The sequence below is a fragment of the Dipodomys merriami genome, unplaced genomic scaffold (assembly GCF_024711535.1).
Source record: "Dipodomys merriami isolate MVZ:Mamm:240054 unplaced genomic scaffold, mDipMer1.0.p SCAF_19, whole genome shotgun sequence".
NCBI lineage: Eukaryota > Metazoa > Chordata > Mammalia > Rodentia > Heteromyidae > Dipodomys > Dipodomys merriami.
The window spans coordinates 23,393,004-23,411,388 of NW_027203270.1; the positions used below are offsets into that span (position 1 = coordinate 23,393,004).

General features: G+C 45.0%; 1 protein-coding gene across 1 annotated transcript in view; it reads right to left on the bottom strand.

The window, feature by feature from the left end:
• Positions 1–235: 235 nt before the first annotated feature.
• Positions 236–18,385, bottom strand: part of Pigl (phosphatidylinositol glycan anchor biosynthesis class L) — a 56,878-nt gene continuing 38,728 nt past the window's right edge. Inside the window, exons 3-7 of the mRNA XM_070027771.1 lie at positions 17,862–17,952; positions 9,402–9,469; positions 6,913–6,944; positions 4,004–4,137; positions 236–1,131 (exon numbers count right to left, since the gene is read on the bottom strand). Coding sequence (XP_069883872.1) covers positions 1,033–1,131; positions 4,004–4,137; positions 6,913–6,944; positions 9,402–9,469; positions 17,862–17,952 — 424 coding nt within the window. The 3' untranslated portion in view covers positions 236–1,032. The remainder of the gene's footprint in view (positions 1,132–4,003; positions 4,138–6,912; positions 6,945–9,401; positions 9,470–17,861; positions 17,953–18,385) is intronic.

Here is an 18,385-nt window from a genome sequence, read left to right on the forward strand (position 1 = left end):
ACCAGAAAACCGGAAGTGGCGCTGTAGCTCAAATGGTAGAGCGCCCGCCTTGAGCTGAAGAGCTGAGGGACAGCGCCCAGGCCCAGAGTTCAAGCCCCACGACCGACAAAAAAAAAAAAAACAAAAAAAAAACAAAAAAAAGAGGTAGAGCGCTAGTCTACAGCTGAAGAGCTGAGGGACAGTGCCCAGGCCCAGAGTTAAAGGCCCCACAACCACCACTACCACCACCACCAACAACAACAAAAAAAGCTTTATTTAAGAAGTATTTTTCCCATCCAAACTATTTGTAAACTACATCAAACCAATCTTTTATAATTTTAAGCTTGCATTGCTGAAGGATGGTCTCGTTGGTAACTATCTTTTTTTTGGATATACCACTTTAATCATCTACTTGTGTGTGTTAACAGCAACTCACAACACAAAACAGCACTGTGCCATTTCTAATCTGCTTTAAAATTTTTACTATATGTGAACCTTTTTCCTCGTTATAGAATGAGATTGTATCACTGGATTTTTCTAGTATATGTAACAACATGATAATCTAAACACTTCCTTAGGTCATAGAGTATCAGTTTTTATTTTATTTTTAATTTTTGGTAAGTTTACTTTAATTTTTGGTAAATTGTCAGGCTTGCACTGAGGACCTGGGTGCTGTCTCTGAGCTTTTGTGCTCAAGGCTAGTCTCAGTAGTCTGTGAAGTGTTTTTAGGGCACCTTTACATTCATTTATCATCATAGCAGCCTGTCTAAGCTCTGTGCTAGGTGTTTGACACTCTCCTTATGCAAATTCTTTTTCACAAGAACTTGAGAAGTTATCAGGATATCTATTTTTATCCATGGCTTGATTTGTTTCTGGTCTGTAGGGTTCCTGCTCCCCATTCATATTACACCCCAGGGAGAGGTGAGTTTGGGTGGTCCACTAGTGGGCTGTCATGGTCCTCTTCTGCATAAGCTGCATGGGCCAGATCTAGGCCAGGGTCGTGGGCTTCTATTTCTCCTCTTTGTTCCTTACATCTGAAAACTCTTCAAGGCTTCAGAGGAAGTGCAGTGAGTTGATTCTCATGTACCTGGAGAAGAGGATGTAGAGGCGGCGGAACCAGAGGAGCTGGCTGTGGTGGCAGCACATGGCTCTCTAGAAGAATCAGAGAGAACCAATTATGGAAACTTGCTCTGGACCAGTTTTTGTTGCTTTCAGATCTGCTCCCTGACCTGAAGTCTTTCCTCTCACTACTCCCCTTTCTGCTGTATTCTTACTTGGCTTCTTGTAGCCCATGATATTCTGGGTGGTTCTCGACTTTCCATCTCTTCTATAGCATTTATTATTGGCAAGCAATCAATATGATCTCAGCTGGGCACTGGTGGATCACACCTATCATCCTAGCTACTAAAAAGACAGATCTGATGACTGTGGTTTGAAGCCAACCTGAGCAGGAAAATCCGAGAGACTTTTTTTTTTTGGTCAGTCCTGAGGCTTGAACTCTGGGCTTGGGCACTGTCCCTGCACTCTTCAGCTCAAAGCAAATGCTCTACCGCTTGAGCCACAGCGCCATCTCCAGTTTTTTAGTGGCTAACTGGAGATCAGAGTCTCACAGATTTTCCTGCCCAGGCTGGCTTTGAACTGTGATCCTCAGATCTCTGCCTCCTGAGTAGCTAGGATTATAGGCGTGAACCACTGGTGCCCAGCTATTATTATCATTGTTGTTGTTTTTTGTCGGTCGTGGGGCTTGAACTCTGGCCTGGGCGCTGTCCCTCAGCTCTTCAGCTCAAGGCGAGGGCTCTACCACTTGAGCTACAGCGCCACTTCCGGTTTTCTGGTGGTTTATTGGAGATAGGAGTCTCACGGTCTCTCCTGCCCAGGCTGGCTTTGAACCACGATCCTCAGATCTTAGCCTCCTGAGTAGCTAGGATTACAGGCATGAGCCACCAGCTCCCGGCTATTGTTGTTATAGTAGTAACAATAGTACTTAAACCATAGGGTTATTATATTGAAGTTTTTTTTTCTCTTGTGCTGGTCCTGAGGCTTGAACTCAGGGACAGTGTCCAGGCCCTGAGTTCAAGCCCCAGAACCTACATACACATACTGTTAAGAGTCTCTCAGAGCTGGGCACCGGTGGCTCACGCCTGTAATCCTAGCTACTCAGGAGGCTGAGATCTGAGGATCATGATTCAAAGCCAGCCTGAGTAGGAAAGTCTGAAATTCTTATCAATTAACTACCAGAAACCTGGAAGTGGCAATGTGGTTCAAATGCTAGGGCACTAGCCTTGAGCACAGAGAGTCTCAAGGACAGAGCCTAGGCCTTGAGTTCAAGCCCTAGGACTGGCAAAAAACAAAAACAAAAACAAAGTGGTAGAGGGGCTGGGAAGGGCCCAGAGTTAAGGCCCCCTGAATGACGAAAAAAAAAAAAAAGTGGTAGAGCACTAGCCTTAAGCAAAAGAGCTCAGGGATAGTGGGGGGCTTGAGTTCAAGCCCCACAACTGACAAAAAAAAAGTACATAAATAAATAAATTAGAAATCTCATCAATCCCAAAAAGGTAGCAGATAACAGATGAGATTCAATCCCACAAGCATCTAATTTTGATTCTAAAACCTTCATCCTAATCATTCTGTTCCACCACCTTACACAATACAAACTGAGTTTTATGAGAAGTAGGCTACAACACACCCTTGGAATTAGGTAAGCTAGAATGCTACATAGTTGTAGATTGTCTTCCCACCTTAATGGGAAAAATGTGTATTGTGTTGTTATTCACAACTAGTATAGTTCAAAACTAGTATAGTTCTGTGTTTTTTGTTTTTGTCGGTTGTAGGGCTTGAACTCTGGGCCTGGGCGCTGTTCCTCAGCTCTTTAGCTCAAGGTGATTGTTCTACCACTTAAGCTACAGTGCCACTTCTGGTTTTCTGGTGGTTAATTGGAGATAAGGGTCTCATGGACTTTCCTGCCTGGGCTGGCTTTGAACAGTGATCCTCAGATCTCAATCTCCTGAATAGCTAGGATTACAGGTGTGAGCCACCAGCACCCAGCTATAGTTTTGTTTTTAAACACATCCCAGTAATTGATTTAAGTATAAACATATACATATATATATATATACACATATATATAAAAAACACTATATATTATATATGTGCTGTTTTATTCCAGGTTCCATAAGTTAACTGCCTTTCTAGGTAATATTTTTGGCAAAAGTTTAAATGTTATAAATTTAGATAACTATTTATAATCAGATACTGCATAGCTTTTGAGATGTAAGCATACCTGTGATACTCAACTTGTGGATAGTAAGGGGCACTGGGCAGGACTGTCTTCATAAAGTCTATCAGCAAACTATTACATAGTATTTTTTTTCACAGGAGAACACAACTAATTTTGTTTTTGTTTTTGTTGGTTATAGGGCTTGAACTCTGGGCCTGAGAGCTATCCCTGAGCTCTTCAGCTCAAGGTTAGTACTCTGTCACTTGAGCCACAGTGCCACTTCTGGTTTTCTGAGTGGTTTATTGGAAATAAGAGTCTCATAGACTTTCTTGCCTAGGCTGGCTTTGAACCTTGATCCTCAGATCTCAGGAGGCTGAGCCTGAATAGCTAGGATTACAGGCATGATCCATCAGTGCCCCGAAATTTTTTACTTTTTGAGAGTCTCACTAAGTGGCTTAGGCTGGCCTTAAACTTGTTAGCTTCCTACCTCACACTCCCATGAAGGTGAGATTACAGGCAAGCATTACTATGACTGGCTCTTATTTTTATTTTACTGATGTTTTTATGAATTCTAGATTTTCTACAAATGAGCATGGTGTCATTTACTTTAAAATTTAGTAATTAGAGAAAGTCTAAGTGTTTGAAAATCTATCTCAAGACTAAGGTTTCTCTTGCCTAATCTTTACATGTGGGGGCAGATACTGAGCTCTCTCTTTGGAAGGTCTTCAGTGAGGGCCTCTACAGACAAGGCTTTGAGGAACAATGGGGTCTAGTTCAGAGTGCACGTAGTTAGGAATTCACAATCCTCACCTTGGCCTGTGCCACTTCTTCACTGGTAAGCACGAACAGGACATCATGAGTGCTCAGCAGGGACCAGGGCAGGTCAAGGAAGGAGAGATACTTTCGTAGCACATTCACAGACTGAAGTGTCAGCACAGAACATCCTAGTGGGGAGCGAATGGGAGACATGAATAGCTTTTTGTTCCCAGCTAGCCATTCTGAGCACCTTCCTCCTGCACATTAGTCAGGACATAAGGGTCAGTTGCTGCTGATTGCCAAGCATCTTGCAACACTAAGGCTGCTCTTTCCCCAGCATTCTCCCAGATAGAAAGAGTGAAAGGGTCATAGATGAGGCTGGCCACCCTCCAACCCACTATGGGACCTAAGAAGAAGAGGTGGGCTGCTTAGAGGTTGGGATATGGCAAGTTCAAGTACAGAGGGAAGGTGATGAAGACAGAAATATTGGTATTGGCTGGTGAGAGGCCTGTTTCTAGGCCTGTCATTCAAAAACTGTTATAGGAAAATTCCTTAATTGCTATGAATCTTTCTTTTGGTGGGTAGTGCTGGAGTTTGAACTCAGGTCCTCAACTTTTTTTATGGTACTCTACCATATGAGTCATGCCTATAGTCTAGGTTTTTGCTGGTTAATTGGAGACAAAATCTTTTGAATTTTTTTGCCTAGGCTGGCTTCAAAGAATCTGTGATCTCAGTCTCCTGAGTAGTAGTAGCTAGTACTTCATGTGCCCAGCTTGGTATACAGTGCAAAGGCAGGATATGGTAAGGTTTGAGCCATGCCCCCAATTCTTGGATCTCAGTTTTCTAGTTCATAAAATAGTGTTCATAGTGTGGGATGTACTCGTTTTACAGGGTAGATATAAAAATCAGGGCTGGGAAGGTGGCTCAGTGGTAGAGCGCTTGCTTTGCATGCCTGAGGCCCTGGGTTCAATTCCTCAGTACCACATAAGCAAAAAGAAAAAAGCTGGAGCCGGGCGCTGGTGGCTCACGCCTGTAATCCTAGCTACTCAGGAGGCTGAGATCTGAGGATCGAGGTTCAAAGCCAGCCCGGGCAAGAGAGACCGTGAGATTCCTATCTCCAATAAACCACCAGAAAACCGGAAGGGGCGCTGTAGCTCAAGTGGTAGAGCGCTGGCCTTGAGCTGAAGAGCTGAGGGACAGAGCCCAAGCCCAGAGTTCAAGCCCCACGGCCGACCAAAAAAAAAAAAAAAAGAAAAAAGAAAAAAGCCGGAAAGGTGCTATGGCTCAAGTGGTAGAGCACTAGCCTTGAGCTGAAGAGCTGAGGGTCAGCACCCAGGCCCAGAGTTCAGACCCCATGACCAGATTCCCCCCCGCAAAAAAATCATTTTGGCGGGCTGGGAAGGTGGCTCAGTGGTAGAGTACTTGCTTTGCATGCATGAGGCCCTGAGTTCAATTCCTCAGCACCACATAAGCAGAAAAGGTCGGAAGTGCTATTGTGGCTCAAGTGGTAGAGTGTTAGCCTTGAGCTGACGAGCTGAGGGATAGTGCCCAGGCCCAGAGTTCAGGCCCCCACAACCAACCCCCCCCCCAAAAAAAAAATCATATTGGCTATAGCGAGGTTCTGAAGACTGCACAGCTTGTTAAGTCTATGTACAAAGGGCACATGCCACTTATTATTTCTGTTTGTTGAATTATCATACTGTTCTGTGATCAGGAACAGAATGGCTCTGAGGGGCTAAGCAAGGAAGTAACTTGGTAAATGACCAATAGTCAGATACCTTATTGTAGGTAACAAAGAGTTCCTATGTCAAGCACATTAGGCACGTACAACCTGGCTAATTAATTGAGAGTATGAGTGTAAAATATGAATTTGAAGCTGGACACTAGTGACTCACACCTGTAATCCTAGCTCCCCAGGAGACTGAGTCCTGAGGATAGCAATTCAAAGCCAGTCCAGGCAGGAAAGTCCTTGAGACTCTTTTTTTTTTTTTTGGGGGGGTCCGGTCGTGGGGCCTGAACTCTGGGCCTGGGCACTGTCCTTCAGCTCTCCAGCTCAAGGCTAGCGCTCTACCACTTGAACCACAGCGCCACTTCCGGCTTTTTTCCTTTTGCTTACATGGTGCTGAGGAATCGAACCCAGGGCCTCAGGCATGCAAGGCAAGCGCTCTACCACTGAGCCACCTTCCCAGCCCAGTCCTTGAGACTCTTATCTCTAATAAACTATCCAGATAAAGCTGAAAGTGGTTCAAGTGGTAGAGCATTAGCAAAAGAAGCTCTGGGACAGTGCCCAGGCCCAGAGTTCGAGCCCCAGACTGGCAAAAAAGAAAGAAGATGAATTTGAAAGGACAGAATGACAGAATACCAAAGGCAGGACTGACCTACCTACCCTTGTGGAAACTAGACAGGCATGGAGGCAAGCCTGGCCTCTTTGCATATTAAGACAGGCCTGTTGGCAAGGTACTTGGCACCAGATGCCACCTGACAGGCATGCAGAGCTGAGTCAAAGTGTGACCTTCCTCTTCCTGGCTAGGGCAACTCTCTACATACAGGTATCCCACAATATTCAAGGGTTCCAGGACCCCTGAAGATTCCAAAGATCTGCAGATGCTTGCTCACATTTCTTTTCTACAATGACACAGTATTGGTACAGAACCCACATACACCCTTCTGTATGCTATAGATCATCTTTAGGTTACTAATACGTCCTATAGTGAAGATTGTCCATCATATTACTTAGGGACTAATGAGAAGAGAAGTTTGTTTATGTAAGTACAGACATCATTTTTCCCCTAAAGTAATTTTGGTCTATGGTGGTTAAATCCAGATGCCAAATTCACAGATATAGTGGGGTGGGAGTGGGTGGGGAGGGGAGAAGCTGAAGCTGATTATATTTGTAAATTTTACCTTGTATTAGTTCCTTAGAGGGACAACTAGTGGCTTTTTGTAAAAGGGACTGGCCTTACCTTTAGGGAACTTTTCTTCTGAATGCAGGGTCCTGGAGGAGGGAAAATGCAAGAGTGAGAATGGGTAAGTCACCTTTCCTTTGTGCCAACGGAGAGGGGCTTATACATAGAGGAAGGCCTGCAGGGCCATGATTCTCCCATCCCATAGGTTCTTAGGTGGGTTGTTTTTTTCTTCACATACTTCACCATTTAGTTTTCTGGAATCCCACACCTGTGGCTACAACTAAGGGACCAGGGTGGGCCTTTCATCTAAGGGAAGTTAACTCAAGCGGTTGGTCTATGGATTATGAACTGCTGGCCCAAGTTTTTTATTTTTTATTTTTTTTTGGGGGGGGTCCGGTCGTGGGGCCTGAACTCTGGGCCTGGGCGCTGTCCCTCAGCTCTTCAGCTCAAGGCTAGCGCTCTACCACTTGAGCCACAGCGCCACTTCCAGCTTTTTTCTTTTTGCTTATGTGGTGCTGAGGAATTGAACCCAGGGCCTCAGGCATGCAAGACAAGAGCTCTACCATTGAGCCACCTTCCCAGCCCTAGCCCAAGTTTTAACTATCAAGGGGTATAGGATGTTTTTCTCTTGAAACTACTATGTGTTTGATGAGAGGAAGTTGTTTATGTTTCTTCCCTGATGTTTCCTCTTTCCTTTCTGACCTCCTCCACTCCCACTTTCTCACCAAGAAGCCATTCTGTGATCACTGCCTTGAGAGGAAGGATGAGGCAAGTCCAACAGTAGTGCTATCTCGGTTGCTTTCCTGATTTGTTGTGAAAGCTCCTGCCCATCACATCAGACTTACATACTTAAGATCAGGGACTCTAGGGAGCAAGAGGTAAAGAAGGTGGGAGTTGACAAACTTATGGAACTGACTCTCTCTCATAGTACTTAGAAATGGAAGACTGAAAAATATTTCTGGGATACTGAGGAGGAAGTGAATTGTCCTGGGTTCTAGGCAGATTCTTGGGGATATTGTGACTTCAAAGTGGATATCTTGGGAAAGAAGTAAGTGCTAGTCGCTCCCTGAACTAGCTCAGAGATTATAGCCATGCAAGTGTGTTACTGGGAAGGAAGCCCTAGGGACAGGGACACCCAGGGATCTTGGATGGGAAGGAAGCCAGGAAAAAGTCTGAAAGGTGACCCAAGAGGCCACAAGGGGAAGAAACAGACAGTGCTAGACAAGTCAAGGCAACAGTTTGACAGCTGACAGGCAGAATCATGTGCCACAGAAGGGCCAAGATGATGAGTCTCATGGACTTAGCAGGCAGAAGATGACCATGGAGAAAAGTTCTGGCAGACAGTGGCCATGTCCATCATTTTGAAAATCTACAGCTCAGTGGTTGTCCATGGTTTCAGAAGTGATGAGAACCTCTTTGAGGAAGTTATATCTGCAGAAATATGGTTCCCTGGGTTCTCTGCCCCGAAGCAAGCTTTCCTTGCCTTTTCCACTCCAAAGATGATGGAACCAGGGATTGGAACCAGCCAAGTCCCCTCAGGTATCTAGGTAACACTGCCTGTTCAGGTACTCCTGCTTGGTTTGCAGTAGACCTGGTCTGCTCCTTTCTGTGGAGCAGTGTGGGTACTTGGGTTGGTCACAAGTCTTACATACATCTGCAATGAAGTTGAGCCACTGTTCCTAGTCTCAAAGGGGCCTACTGTCTAATCTTAGAAGCCCAAGGCCTCAGGGTAACCAAAGCCCATTCCTGGACTGCCTCATTTCCCATAACCAGATTGATGATGTCATCTCCAACTTCAATTTCTTTACTGCTCTAGCATGTTCAGAAGAAAGTTCATTCTGCTAGAGAACAGGAAATATGTTCATGGTTGGATGATCCTAAATTACTCAACATCTTTGAGGTTCCATTTGGTTTTATTAGCCAAATGAAGAGATCAGTAAAATAAGGTGTCAGTGGAGAACAAACAGAATTATTATTTTTAGACAGGACCTTGCTAGTAGGCCAGGTTGGCCTTACAGGTGTGTGCCACCATGTATAGCACAACAACTAGAATTTCATATGTGTATATTCCCTTGCAAAAAAAAAAGATTGGAAACTATACAAAAATCCATAATGGGAGATGAAAAACCAGAGTAAGGGAGAGAAAAGATGAAGCAAGTACACTGATCCATAGAACCCATTATCTGAAGTCTTGTTCCTGCATTACAAGGGTTATAAAATTCTGTGGCCAAAGCAGAGAGATAACACACACACACACACACACACACACACACACACACACACACACACACACACACACACACACACACACACACACACACACACACACACACACAGCTGCTTAGGAGAGGAACATTCCTACTGAACGATTTCTCATGAAGAGGATGAGATGTAGTGAGGGAGGTGATGAGGGAGCAACATCACCAACAGCAGCTGTGTATGAATGCAGTCAGATTCCCTGGGCCCAGAGGAAAGGTGCTTTAGTAACCATGATCCCTGAACGAATGGGCAAAACTTCTCCCATCTCCATCACCAGAGAAACCTACCTCACAGTGGTGTACAAAGCAATGTGATTGCTGTGACCGCTGACTCCTCCAGCATCGAAAGTCACCACCTGCAGAGACAGATGAGGACAAGGGGGTGCTGTGCTTTACAGGTGCTTTCTCCATTCTTCAGCTTCAAAGAAGATGTCGTCATTGCCTTGGAAAAGAAAGGAGGAAACAGAACCCAGAAACTTAACATTCTGAGAAGTGTGAACCGACTTCTGAACAGATTATGGTATGTAAGCAGTTTGGATGACAGTAACATGGAGGCTGTTTCCTTGGGGTTTACTGTTTACTCTTATTTCTGGCCAGCACAGAAGAGTGTTATTCAGTCATGACTGAAACCATTTTAGAATAGTGCTTATCTGTGTGGTCACTTACTAGCATTTACTTTTCCTGGCTGGCTGGCAATTAACATGAACTTTGTTCAAGTGGGTGCAGCCTATTTGTTAGGGCTCTTTTTTTTTTTTTTTGGTCAGTCATGGGGCTTGAACTCTGGGCCTAAAAAAGAGTCTCACAGACTTTCCTGACTGGCTGGCTTTGAATGGCGATCCTCAGATCTCAGCCTCTTGAATAGCTAGGATCACAGGCTTCAGCCACTGGCACCCAGCTATTCAGGCTCTTTTCCTCACATGATCACATGATGTCATAGGCACAAAAACTCTAAGGACAAATGTCCACCACAGCCTAGGCTTGAGTTCATGGAAGAAGTATATATATGATAGGCTGCCTCTAATTCCATTTTCCCAGATATGACCACATCTGTTTATTAATTACAAACTTAGTCAAGATTCTAACATTACACTTTTGCACAGATGGATTTTTTTTTGTTTTTTTTTTGGGGGGGGGGTCTGGTTGTGGGGCCTAAACTCTGGGCCTGGACGCTGTCCCTCAGCTCTTCAGCTCAAGGTTAGCGCTCTACCACTTGAGCCACAGCGCCACTTCCAGCTTTTTTCTTTTTGCTTATGTGGTGCTGAGGAATTGAACTGAGGGCCTCATGCATTCAAGGCAAGCGCTCTACCACTGAGCCACCTTCCCAGCCCCTGCACAAATGGATTTTAAAAAAACCAAATGGGGCTGTGCACCAGTGGCCTGCGCCTGTAATCCTAGCTACCCAGGAGGCTGAGATCTGAGGATCAGGGTTCAAAGCCAGCCAGGCAGGAAAGTCCATGAGACTCTTATCTTCAATTAACCATCAGAAAACTGGAAGTGGTGCTGTGACTCAAGTGGTAGAGCTAGCCTTGAGCTGAAGAGCTGAGGGACAGCGCCCAGAGTTCAACCCCCACAACCGACCAACAAAACAAAACACACCAAATAGGAAATAAGAATAACAAAAAGGAGCCGGGCGCTGGTGGCTCACGCCTGTAATCCTAGCTACTCAGGAGGCTGAGATCTGAGGATTGCGGTTCAAAGCCAGCCCGGGCAGGAGAGACGGTGAGACTCCTATCTCCAATAAACCACCAGAAAACCGGAAGTGGCGCTGTAGCTCAAGTGGTAGAGTGCTCGCCTTGAGCTGAAGAGCTAAGGGACAATGCCCAGGCCCAGAGTTCAAGCCCCACAGCCGACAAAAAAAAAAAAAAAAGAATAACAAAAAGGGCATTGATGGCTCATACCTATAACCCTAGCTACTCAGGAAGCTGAGATCTGAGGATCATGGTTCAAAGCCAGCTCAGGCAAAGAGTCAGAAATGGATCTGTGGCTCAAGTGGTAGAGTGCTAGCCTTGAGTACAAAAGTTCAAGGACAGTGCTCAGGTCCTAAGTTCAATGACTGGCATCAAAAAGAAAAGGGTATCCTGAATAATAAAATATAAAAACAAACAAGGATTCCGTTTTGAAAGGATGGTTGGTTAGGAAATGATAAATGGGGCATATCCCTAAACAAAGATGTTGGGAACTGGGACTGGAATAGGCAGGGAAGTTCTATTTTTTTTGTCAATCATGGGGCTTGAACTCTGGGCCTGGGCACTGTCCTTCAGCTCTTGAGCTCAAGGGTAGCACTCTACCACTTGAGTCATAACACCACTTTTGGCTTTCTGAGAGGTTTACTGGAGATAAGAGTCTCATGGACTTCCTGCCCGGGCTGGCTTTGAACAGTGATCCTCAGATCTCAGCCTCCTGAGTAGCTAGGATTGTCATCAACAGAGGTGAGGTTTAGTGAAACTCTTCTTTAAATATAGGAATTCTTCACTTAGGGTTCTTGACTTCAATCGCAGAATAAGAATTTCTGGACAAGTCACAATGGTAAGAAAACTTGGCAGAGCTTTATTAAGTAAACAAGCAAGAAAACAGAGACAAAAAAGCAGAAAGGCAGGGGCACATTCTAGTAGAGTGTGGGTGCTCTCATAAGGTCCCAAAGACACAGACATAGACACAGACAAGGAGATACCCAGAGAGACACACAGCTCCTTGGGCTGTTGGCTATTTATAGGGTAAAGGCAGGGGGTCTGGCTTTAAGTTATGCAAAGCTAGGTGCTTTGTCTTTGCTTTAACTACATCTGCTATTATTATCAGAGTTTCCAGGTAAGAATGTATCCTTCCATAAAACAGATCCTTATCCCTGAAAGGAGGAGATATCTGCTTTCTGCATTTTGCAGCATCCTATCAGGCAGTTGTGAATTCTTGGGTGAGAAATGCATCCCTTAGGAAAGAATGCATTCAGTTGCCTCTCTTTGAAGCAAAGATAGTAGCATTTCTAAGTTTTTAGATACCATATTTCTTAGTTGCCTACACCAGATCTCAGTTTCCATAAATTATCCTACTTCAGGATTACAGGTGTGAGCCACCGGAGCCCAGCAGTTCTATTTTTTTAAATTGTTATTATAAAGGTGATATACTGAAGGGTTACAGTTATATGACAGGTAATGAGTACATTTCTTTCTTTTTTTTTGGGGGGGGGGGAGATCCGGTCGTGGGACCTGAACTCTGGGCCTGGGCGCTGTCCCTCAGCTCTTCAGCTCAAGGCTCTACCACTTGAGCCACAGTGCCACTTCCTTTTTTTTTTTTTTTTCCTAGTGGTTTAATGGAGATAAGAGTCTCATGGACTTTTCCTGCCCGGGCTGGCTTTGAATCTTCCTCAGATCTCAGCCTCCTGAGAAGCTGGTGGCATGAGCCACCGGCGCCCGGCAGAGTACATTTCTTTTTTTTTTTTTTTTTTTTTTGTCGGTCGTGGGGCTTGAACTCTGGGCTTGGGCGCTGTCCTTCAGCTCTTCAGCTCAAGGCGAGCGCTCTACCTCTTGAGCCACAGCGCCACTTCTGGTTTTCTAGTGGTTTATTGGAGATAAGAGTCTCATAGACTTTCCTGCCTGGGCTGGCTTTGAACTGTGATCCTCAGATCTCAGCCTCATGAGTAGCTAGGATTACAGGTGTGAGCACCAGCGCCCGGCATCTGAGTACATTTCTTTTTGGCCAGTGTCACCCTTTCCCACGCTCTCTCCAGTTTTCCCCTCCCACAAGTTACATAGTTCATTTTTTTTTGTTGTTGTTTTTGTTTTTTTGTCTTTTGGGTCCAGTCGTGGGGCCTGAACTCTGGGCCTGGGCGCTGTCCCTCAGCTCTTCAGCTCAAGGCTAGCGCTCTACTACTTGAGCCACAACGCCACTTCCGGCTTTTTTCTTTTTGCTTATGTGGTGCTGAGGAATCGAACCCAGGGCCTCATGCATGCAAGGCAAGCACTCTACCACTGAGCCACCTTCCCAGCCCACATAGTTCATTCTTAACATAGTGTACTGTTGCATTTGTTTACCCTTTGTGCCTCCATTTTTTGTGCCTCCCGTTATACTCCCAAAGACATATAAACGAGCAAACAAGACAAAGAGAAAAGATGAGCTGGGCTCAAGCTGGTAGAGCACTTACCTTGAGCTGAAGAGCACAGGGACAGCGCCCAGGCCTAGCGTTCGAGCCCCACGACCGAATAAAAAAAGAAAAAATGAAAACAACAACAAAGAAAAGAGCTCTTGATTTCCATTTCCTGGAGTTCATTTTTCTTTCTGTTTTAAACTTAAAACAGGTTGACTAAGCCAAGCACTGGTGACTCAGACTTGTAATCCTAGCTACTTAGGAGGCTAAGATCTGAGGATTGTGGTATAAAGCTAGCCTAGGAAGCAGAGTCCATGAGACTCCCAATGAAACACCAAAAACCCCAAAAGTAGAGCTGTAGCTCAAGTGGTAGAATGCTCGCCTCGAGCACAAAAGCTCAGGGCCAGTGCTCAAGCCCTGAGTTCAAGCCCAGGAGTGGCATACAAACCAATACCACCCAGGCTGACTGGAAATCATGAGAAGCTCTTATACACACAGAGCATTAAACTCAGTGCTAGGCAAGTGCTCCAGCCTAGCACCCAAATCTGTTCACCTTAACAAATCTACAGTTCCAAATATTTCTCCACTTGAGTACAAAGGCCTATTTGTTTAAATATATGCCTTTTTGAAATTCGATAGGCTCATCTGGGCTTAATCCTATCACCTTTTTTCCTCTTGGATTACAGGTCAATTGCCTTTACAATGAGTTCCTGTCCTTTTGACCCCTCTGTCAATAGGAACAGTAATACCTAGTATATTGTGGTATTGTCTTTGGCAGAACTTATTCCCATTCACTGTACCATTTGTTCCCATGAGATAGGAAAACTGATCTAAAAATAGTTGTGTGTGTGTATTTAAACTCAAATACCCAGCTCTGATCGTAGTCCTTCCTTGCAGGCCACCAAGGGCAACCCAAGTCTAGGCTTCTTTAGGAGTAGTTATTCATAGTACTTTGGGCATGTCACAGAGCTGTATTGCCAAAAGCTATTTCACCTTGGAATGTCTAGGCTTCCTCATGTGTGAAATCGGGAAAATAATACCTTCCCTACTTTCCTTGATAGGTTGAAATGAAGCTAAAATACCACATGAAAGGTTTTAAAAACTACAAATCTGGGATGGGAATGTGGCTTAGTAGTAGAGTGCTTTCCTAGCATGCATGAAGCTCTGGGTTCCATTCTTCAGTACCACATAAACAGAAACAGCCAGAAGTGATGCTGTGGTTCAAATGGTAGAGTGCTAACCTTGAGCAAAAGAAGCTCAGGGAGGGCTGGAAAGGTGGCTCAGTGGTAGAGCGCTTGCCTTGCATGCGTGAGGCCCTGGGTTCGATTCCTCAGCACCACATAAGCAGGAAAAAAAAAAAAGCTGGAAGTGGTGCTGTGGCTCAAGTGGTAAAGCACTAGCCTTGAGCTGAAGAGCTGAGGGAAAGCACCCAGGCATAGAGTTCAGGCCCCACAACTGGACCACCCCCCACCCCACCCCCCAAAAAAAAGAAGCTCAGGGACAGTGCCCAGGCCCTGAGTTTAAGTTCCAGGATTGACAAACAAACAAAAAACCAAACTACAAATCAATCAGTGCTAGTGTCTCAACTCCTGGCCTGTCACCATTAGACAGAGCTAGTAGCACACAGGTGAGATCAGTATCAGGAGGGACACTGCAGGGCATTCTGTTGGCCAAAGGACTGGGGCCAAGTGGTATTCCACTCAATTCCTTTTTTTAGTGCTGGGGACAGAGTCCAGGGACTTATATATGTTAAGTTTGCATTCTGCCTTTGAATTACATCCTCCGCCCTCAGTTATCTTAAAATTCTCCAAGGTCTTTATTTCTTTTCTTTTCTTTTTTTTTTTTTTATTGTGAAAATACTGTACAGAGGGGTTACAATTACATGGGCAAGACAATGAGTACATTTCTTACCAAGCATTGTAGCCTCCTCCTTTGTTTCCCCTTCCCATCCCTTAGGTCTTTATTTCTTGTTTTTGATTTTTTTGGGGTCTGGTCATGGTGCCCGAACTCTGGGCCTGGGCACTGTCCCTCAGCTCTTCAGCTCAAGGCTAGCACTCTACCACTTGAGCCTCAGTCCCACTTCCGGCTTTTTCTGCTTATGTGGTGCTGAGGAATCGAACCCAGGGCCTCATACATGCAAGGCAAGCACTCTACCACTGAGCCACCTTTTCAGACCAGGTCTTTATTTCTTATCTTGCATCTTTTAATACTATCTCATTCTTTGGTGAGCTAGCTGAACCAAATGGTACTCAGCTCCCTGGATATGTATATTTGTACATGACAATCATAATCCATGTGGTTATTTATAGAATTCCATCTCCCCCACCCCTTTTTTTCCTTCTAGTTTTCAGAAGTCTTGGTCCAAATGAGATCTTGTCCAGATTCCAATTTTTAAACAAGTCCCAATAGTAGAGATCTCTGGCCCTAAAGCACTGTTTCTTACATGAAGATGATTTTGTCCATGTGCATTTGGCAATATATGGAGATCTTCATTGTGATAACTGAGGAGAGGGGTTGCTCCTGGAATCTAGTATATGGAGGCCAGGGATACAAATACATATCCCATAAAGCATAGGACAGCACCCCTAACAGAGAATTACCTAGCCCCAAATGTCAATAATGCCACATTGAAACATCTGATCTAAGGGAGAACATGTGTTTTTGGCTTGCTGCTTTATTTCTAGTTTCAACACATAGTACAGCTCAACAGATATGTATTGAATGAAAGACTGAGGCAGGGATTGGGATCCAGAACATAGCTTAGCTGACCCCAGTGAAGACACTACTGACCCTTGCTTTCTGTGGAAGGTGGCTTTGTACTTTCTAAAGTCCTGTCCTGTCAGTTACTCTGTGTGGTTCTCATGATGCTCCTGTATCATGCTTAAGCAGACAAGCTGGAAAGCATACTGTAGACATGGAACCAGATAGAACCCCGTTTTCTGCCATCACACTATGCTATGAGTGTGAGGCTAGTTTCACTTTGGAGGAGGGAGTACTTCTGATCTCATCCTGGCACAGTGCCAGGTGACAGTCTTCCTCTGGTTGGCCCTGGGTTCTCCACGTGGTTTCTGCTTTCTGTAGGTTCTTCACTGTCTTTGTTGTGCAGTGGATATGTCTGGACTGAATTGGGATTCCCCAAGATAACTGCACTCAGCTTGGTACAGGATACTGCCTGAGAGCGTTCTCACCCGCCTAGTACTAACCCTCATCCTTTGTCATAGAGGGACTATGGGAGGAAAAACATATTTTACTGTGATATAAGGAACTGAACAGAACCTGTACTTCGTTTGGTGATAGGCAATTATGACTGTACTGGTCATAGTGCTAGCATGACTGATACTTTTATTGTGGTTTAAGTGCAGATCAGGGAAAGAATTCTCAACTGCATTGTTAATAACCACAATCATCTTATTTAACAGTAGTCTAGTTGCAAGTAACATATTAATAAAGAATTGCGGGGCTGGGAAGGTGGCTCAGTGGTAGAGCGCTTGCCTTGCATGCCTGAGGCCCTGGGTTCGATTCCTCAGCACCACATAAGCAAAAAGAAAAAAGCCGGAAGTGGCGTTGTGGCTCAAGTGGTAGAGCGCTAGCCTTGAGCTGAAGAGCTGAGGGACAGCGCCCAGGCCCAGAGTTCAGGCACCACGACTGGACCCAAAAAAAATAAAAATAAAAAATAAAAAAAGAATTGCTTTAGGCTGGGAATGTGGCTTGGTAGCAGAGTGCTTGTTTAGCATGCATGAAGCCCTGGGTTCAATTCCTCAGTACCATATAAACAGAAAAAGCCAGAAGTGGAACTGTGGCTCAAGTGGTAGAGTGCTAGTCTTGAACAAAAGAGGCTCAGGGATAGTGCCCAGGCCCTGAGATCAAGCCCCAGGACTGGCAAAATAAATAAATAAATAAATAAAATAAAAATTTCCTCAGCTTGGTGCCACTGGCTCATGTCTGTAATCCTAGCTACTTAGGAGGCTGAGGATCATGGTTCAAAGCCAACCTGGGTAGGAAAGTCTATTTATGTCCAATAAACCACTCAGAGAACCGGAAGTGGCACTGTGGCTCAAGTGGTAGAGCACTAGCCTAGAGCTGAAGAGCTGAGAGACAGTGCCCAGGCCCAGAGTTCAAGCCCCATGACCAACCAAAAATAAATAAAAAAGAAATGATTTCCTCTGCCAGGTGCAGATGGCTCACCCCTGTAATACTAGCTACTCAGGATGGTAGTTCAAAGCCAAACAGGATGAGAAGTCTATGGTTATCTCCAATTAATTAGCAAACAGCTAGTGGAGCTGTGGCTCATGTAGTAGATCCCTAGTCCTCTGAGGCTCATGTAGTAGATCCCTAATCCTTAGTGAAAAAGCTAAGGGATAGCACCTAGGCCCTGAATTCAAGCCCTAGTACTGGCACAAAGGGAAGGGAAAAAAAAAAATCTAAAAGAGAACCGAAAGGTGTATTTGTTTCTAGGTGTGCTCAACAGATTGAGTAGAGAGCCCTGAACAAGTTTTGGACACTTTATAGATGGCATCCTTTCCGATATTAATCTCACCTGTGTACTACCAGTTGTATCTGATGGGTCAGGCCAGGAGTTGAGACACTCTAGTACTGACCGATTTGTAGAAACCAACTGGTAGGATAGGTAGGAGACCCTGGGCTTTCCATTCAGGGAGGTGTCCCCTTACCAAGTTGATACCATTGACTGCTATGTACTGGAGGAGAATTCTGGCCACACGTTCCGTGTCCCACTGTACTCCTGGGTCATCAGGGAAGTCCCTGTAAGTGAGAAGCATAATTAGAACACCTCTTCTCACACCTGTAATCCTAGCTACTCAGGAGAGTGAGTCTGAAGATCGCAGTTCAAAGCCAGCCAGGGCAGGAAAGTCCAAGAGACTCTGATCTCTAATAAACCACTCAGAAAACCAGAAGTGGTGCTGTGGTTCAAGTGGCAGAGTACTAACCTTGAGCTGAAGAGCTGAGGTACAGTGCCTAGGGCCAGAGTTCAAGCCCCATGCCCAACAAAAAGAAAACATCATAGTTCTTTTTTTTTTTTTGGTCAGTTGTGGGGTTTGAACTCTGGGCCTGGGCGCTGTCCCTGAACTCTTCAGCTCAAGGCAAACGCTCTACCACTTGAGCCATAGCATCACTAACGGTTTTCTGGTGGTTCATTAGAGATGAGTGTCACAGACCAGGCGCTGGTGGCTCATGC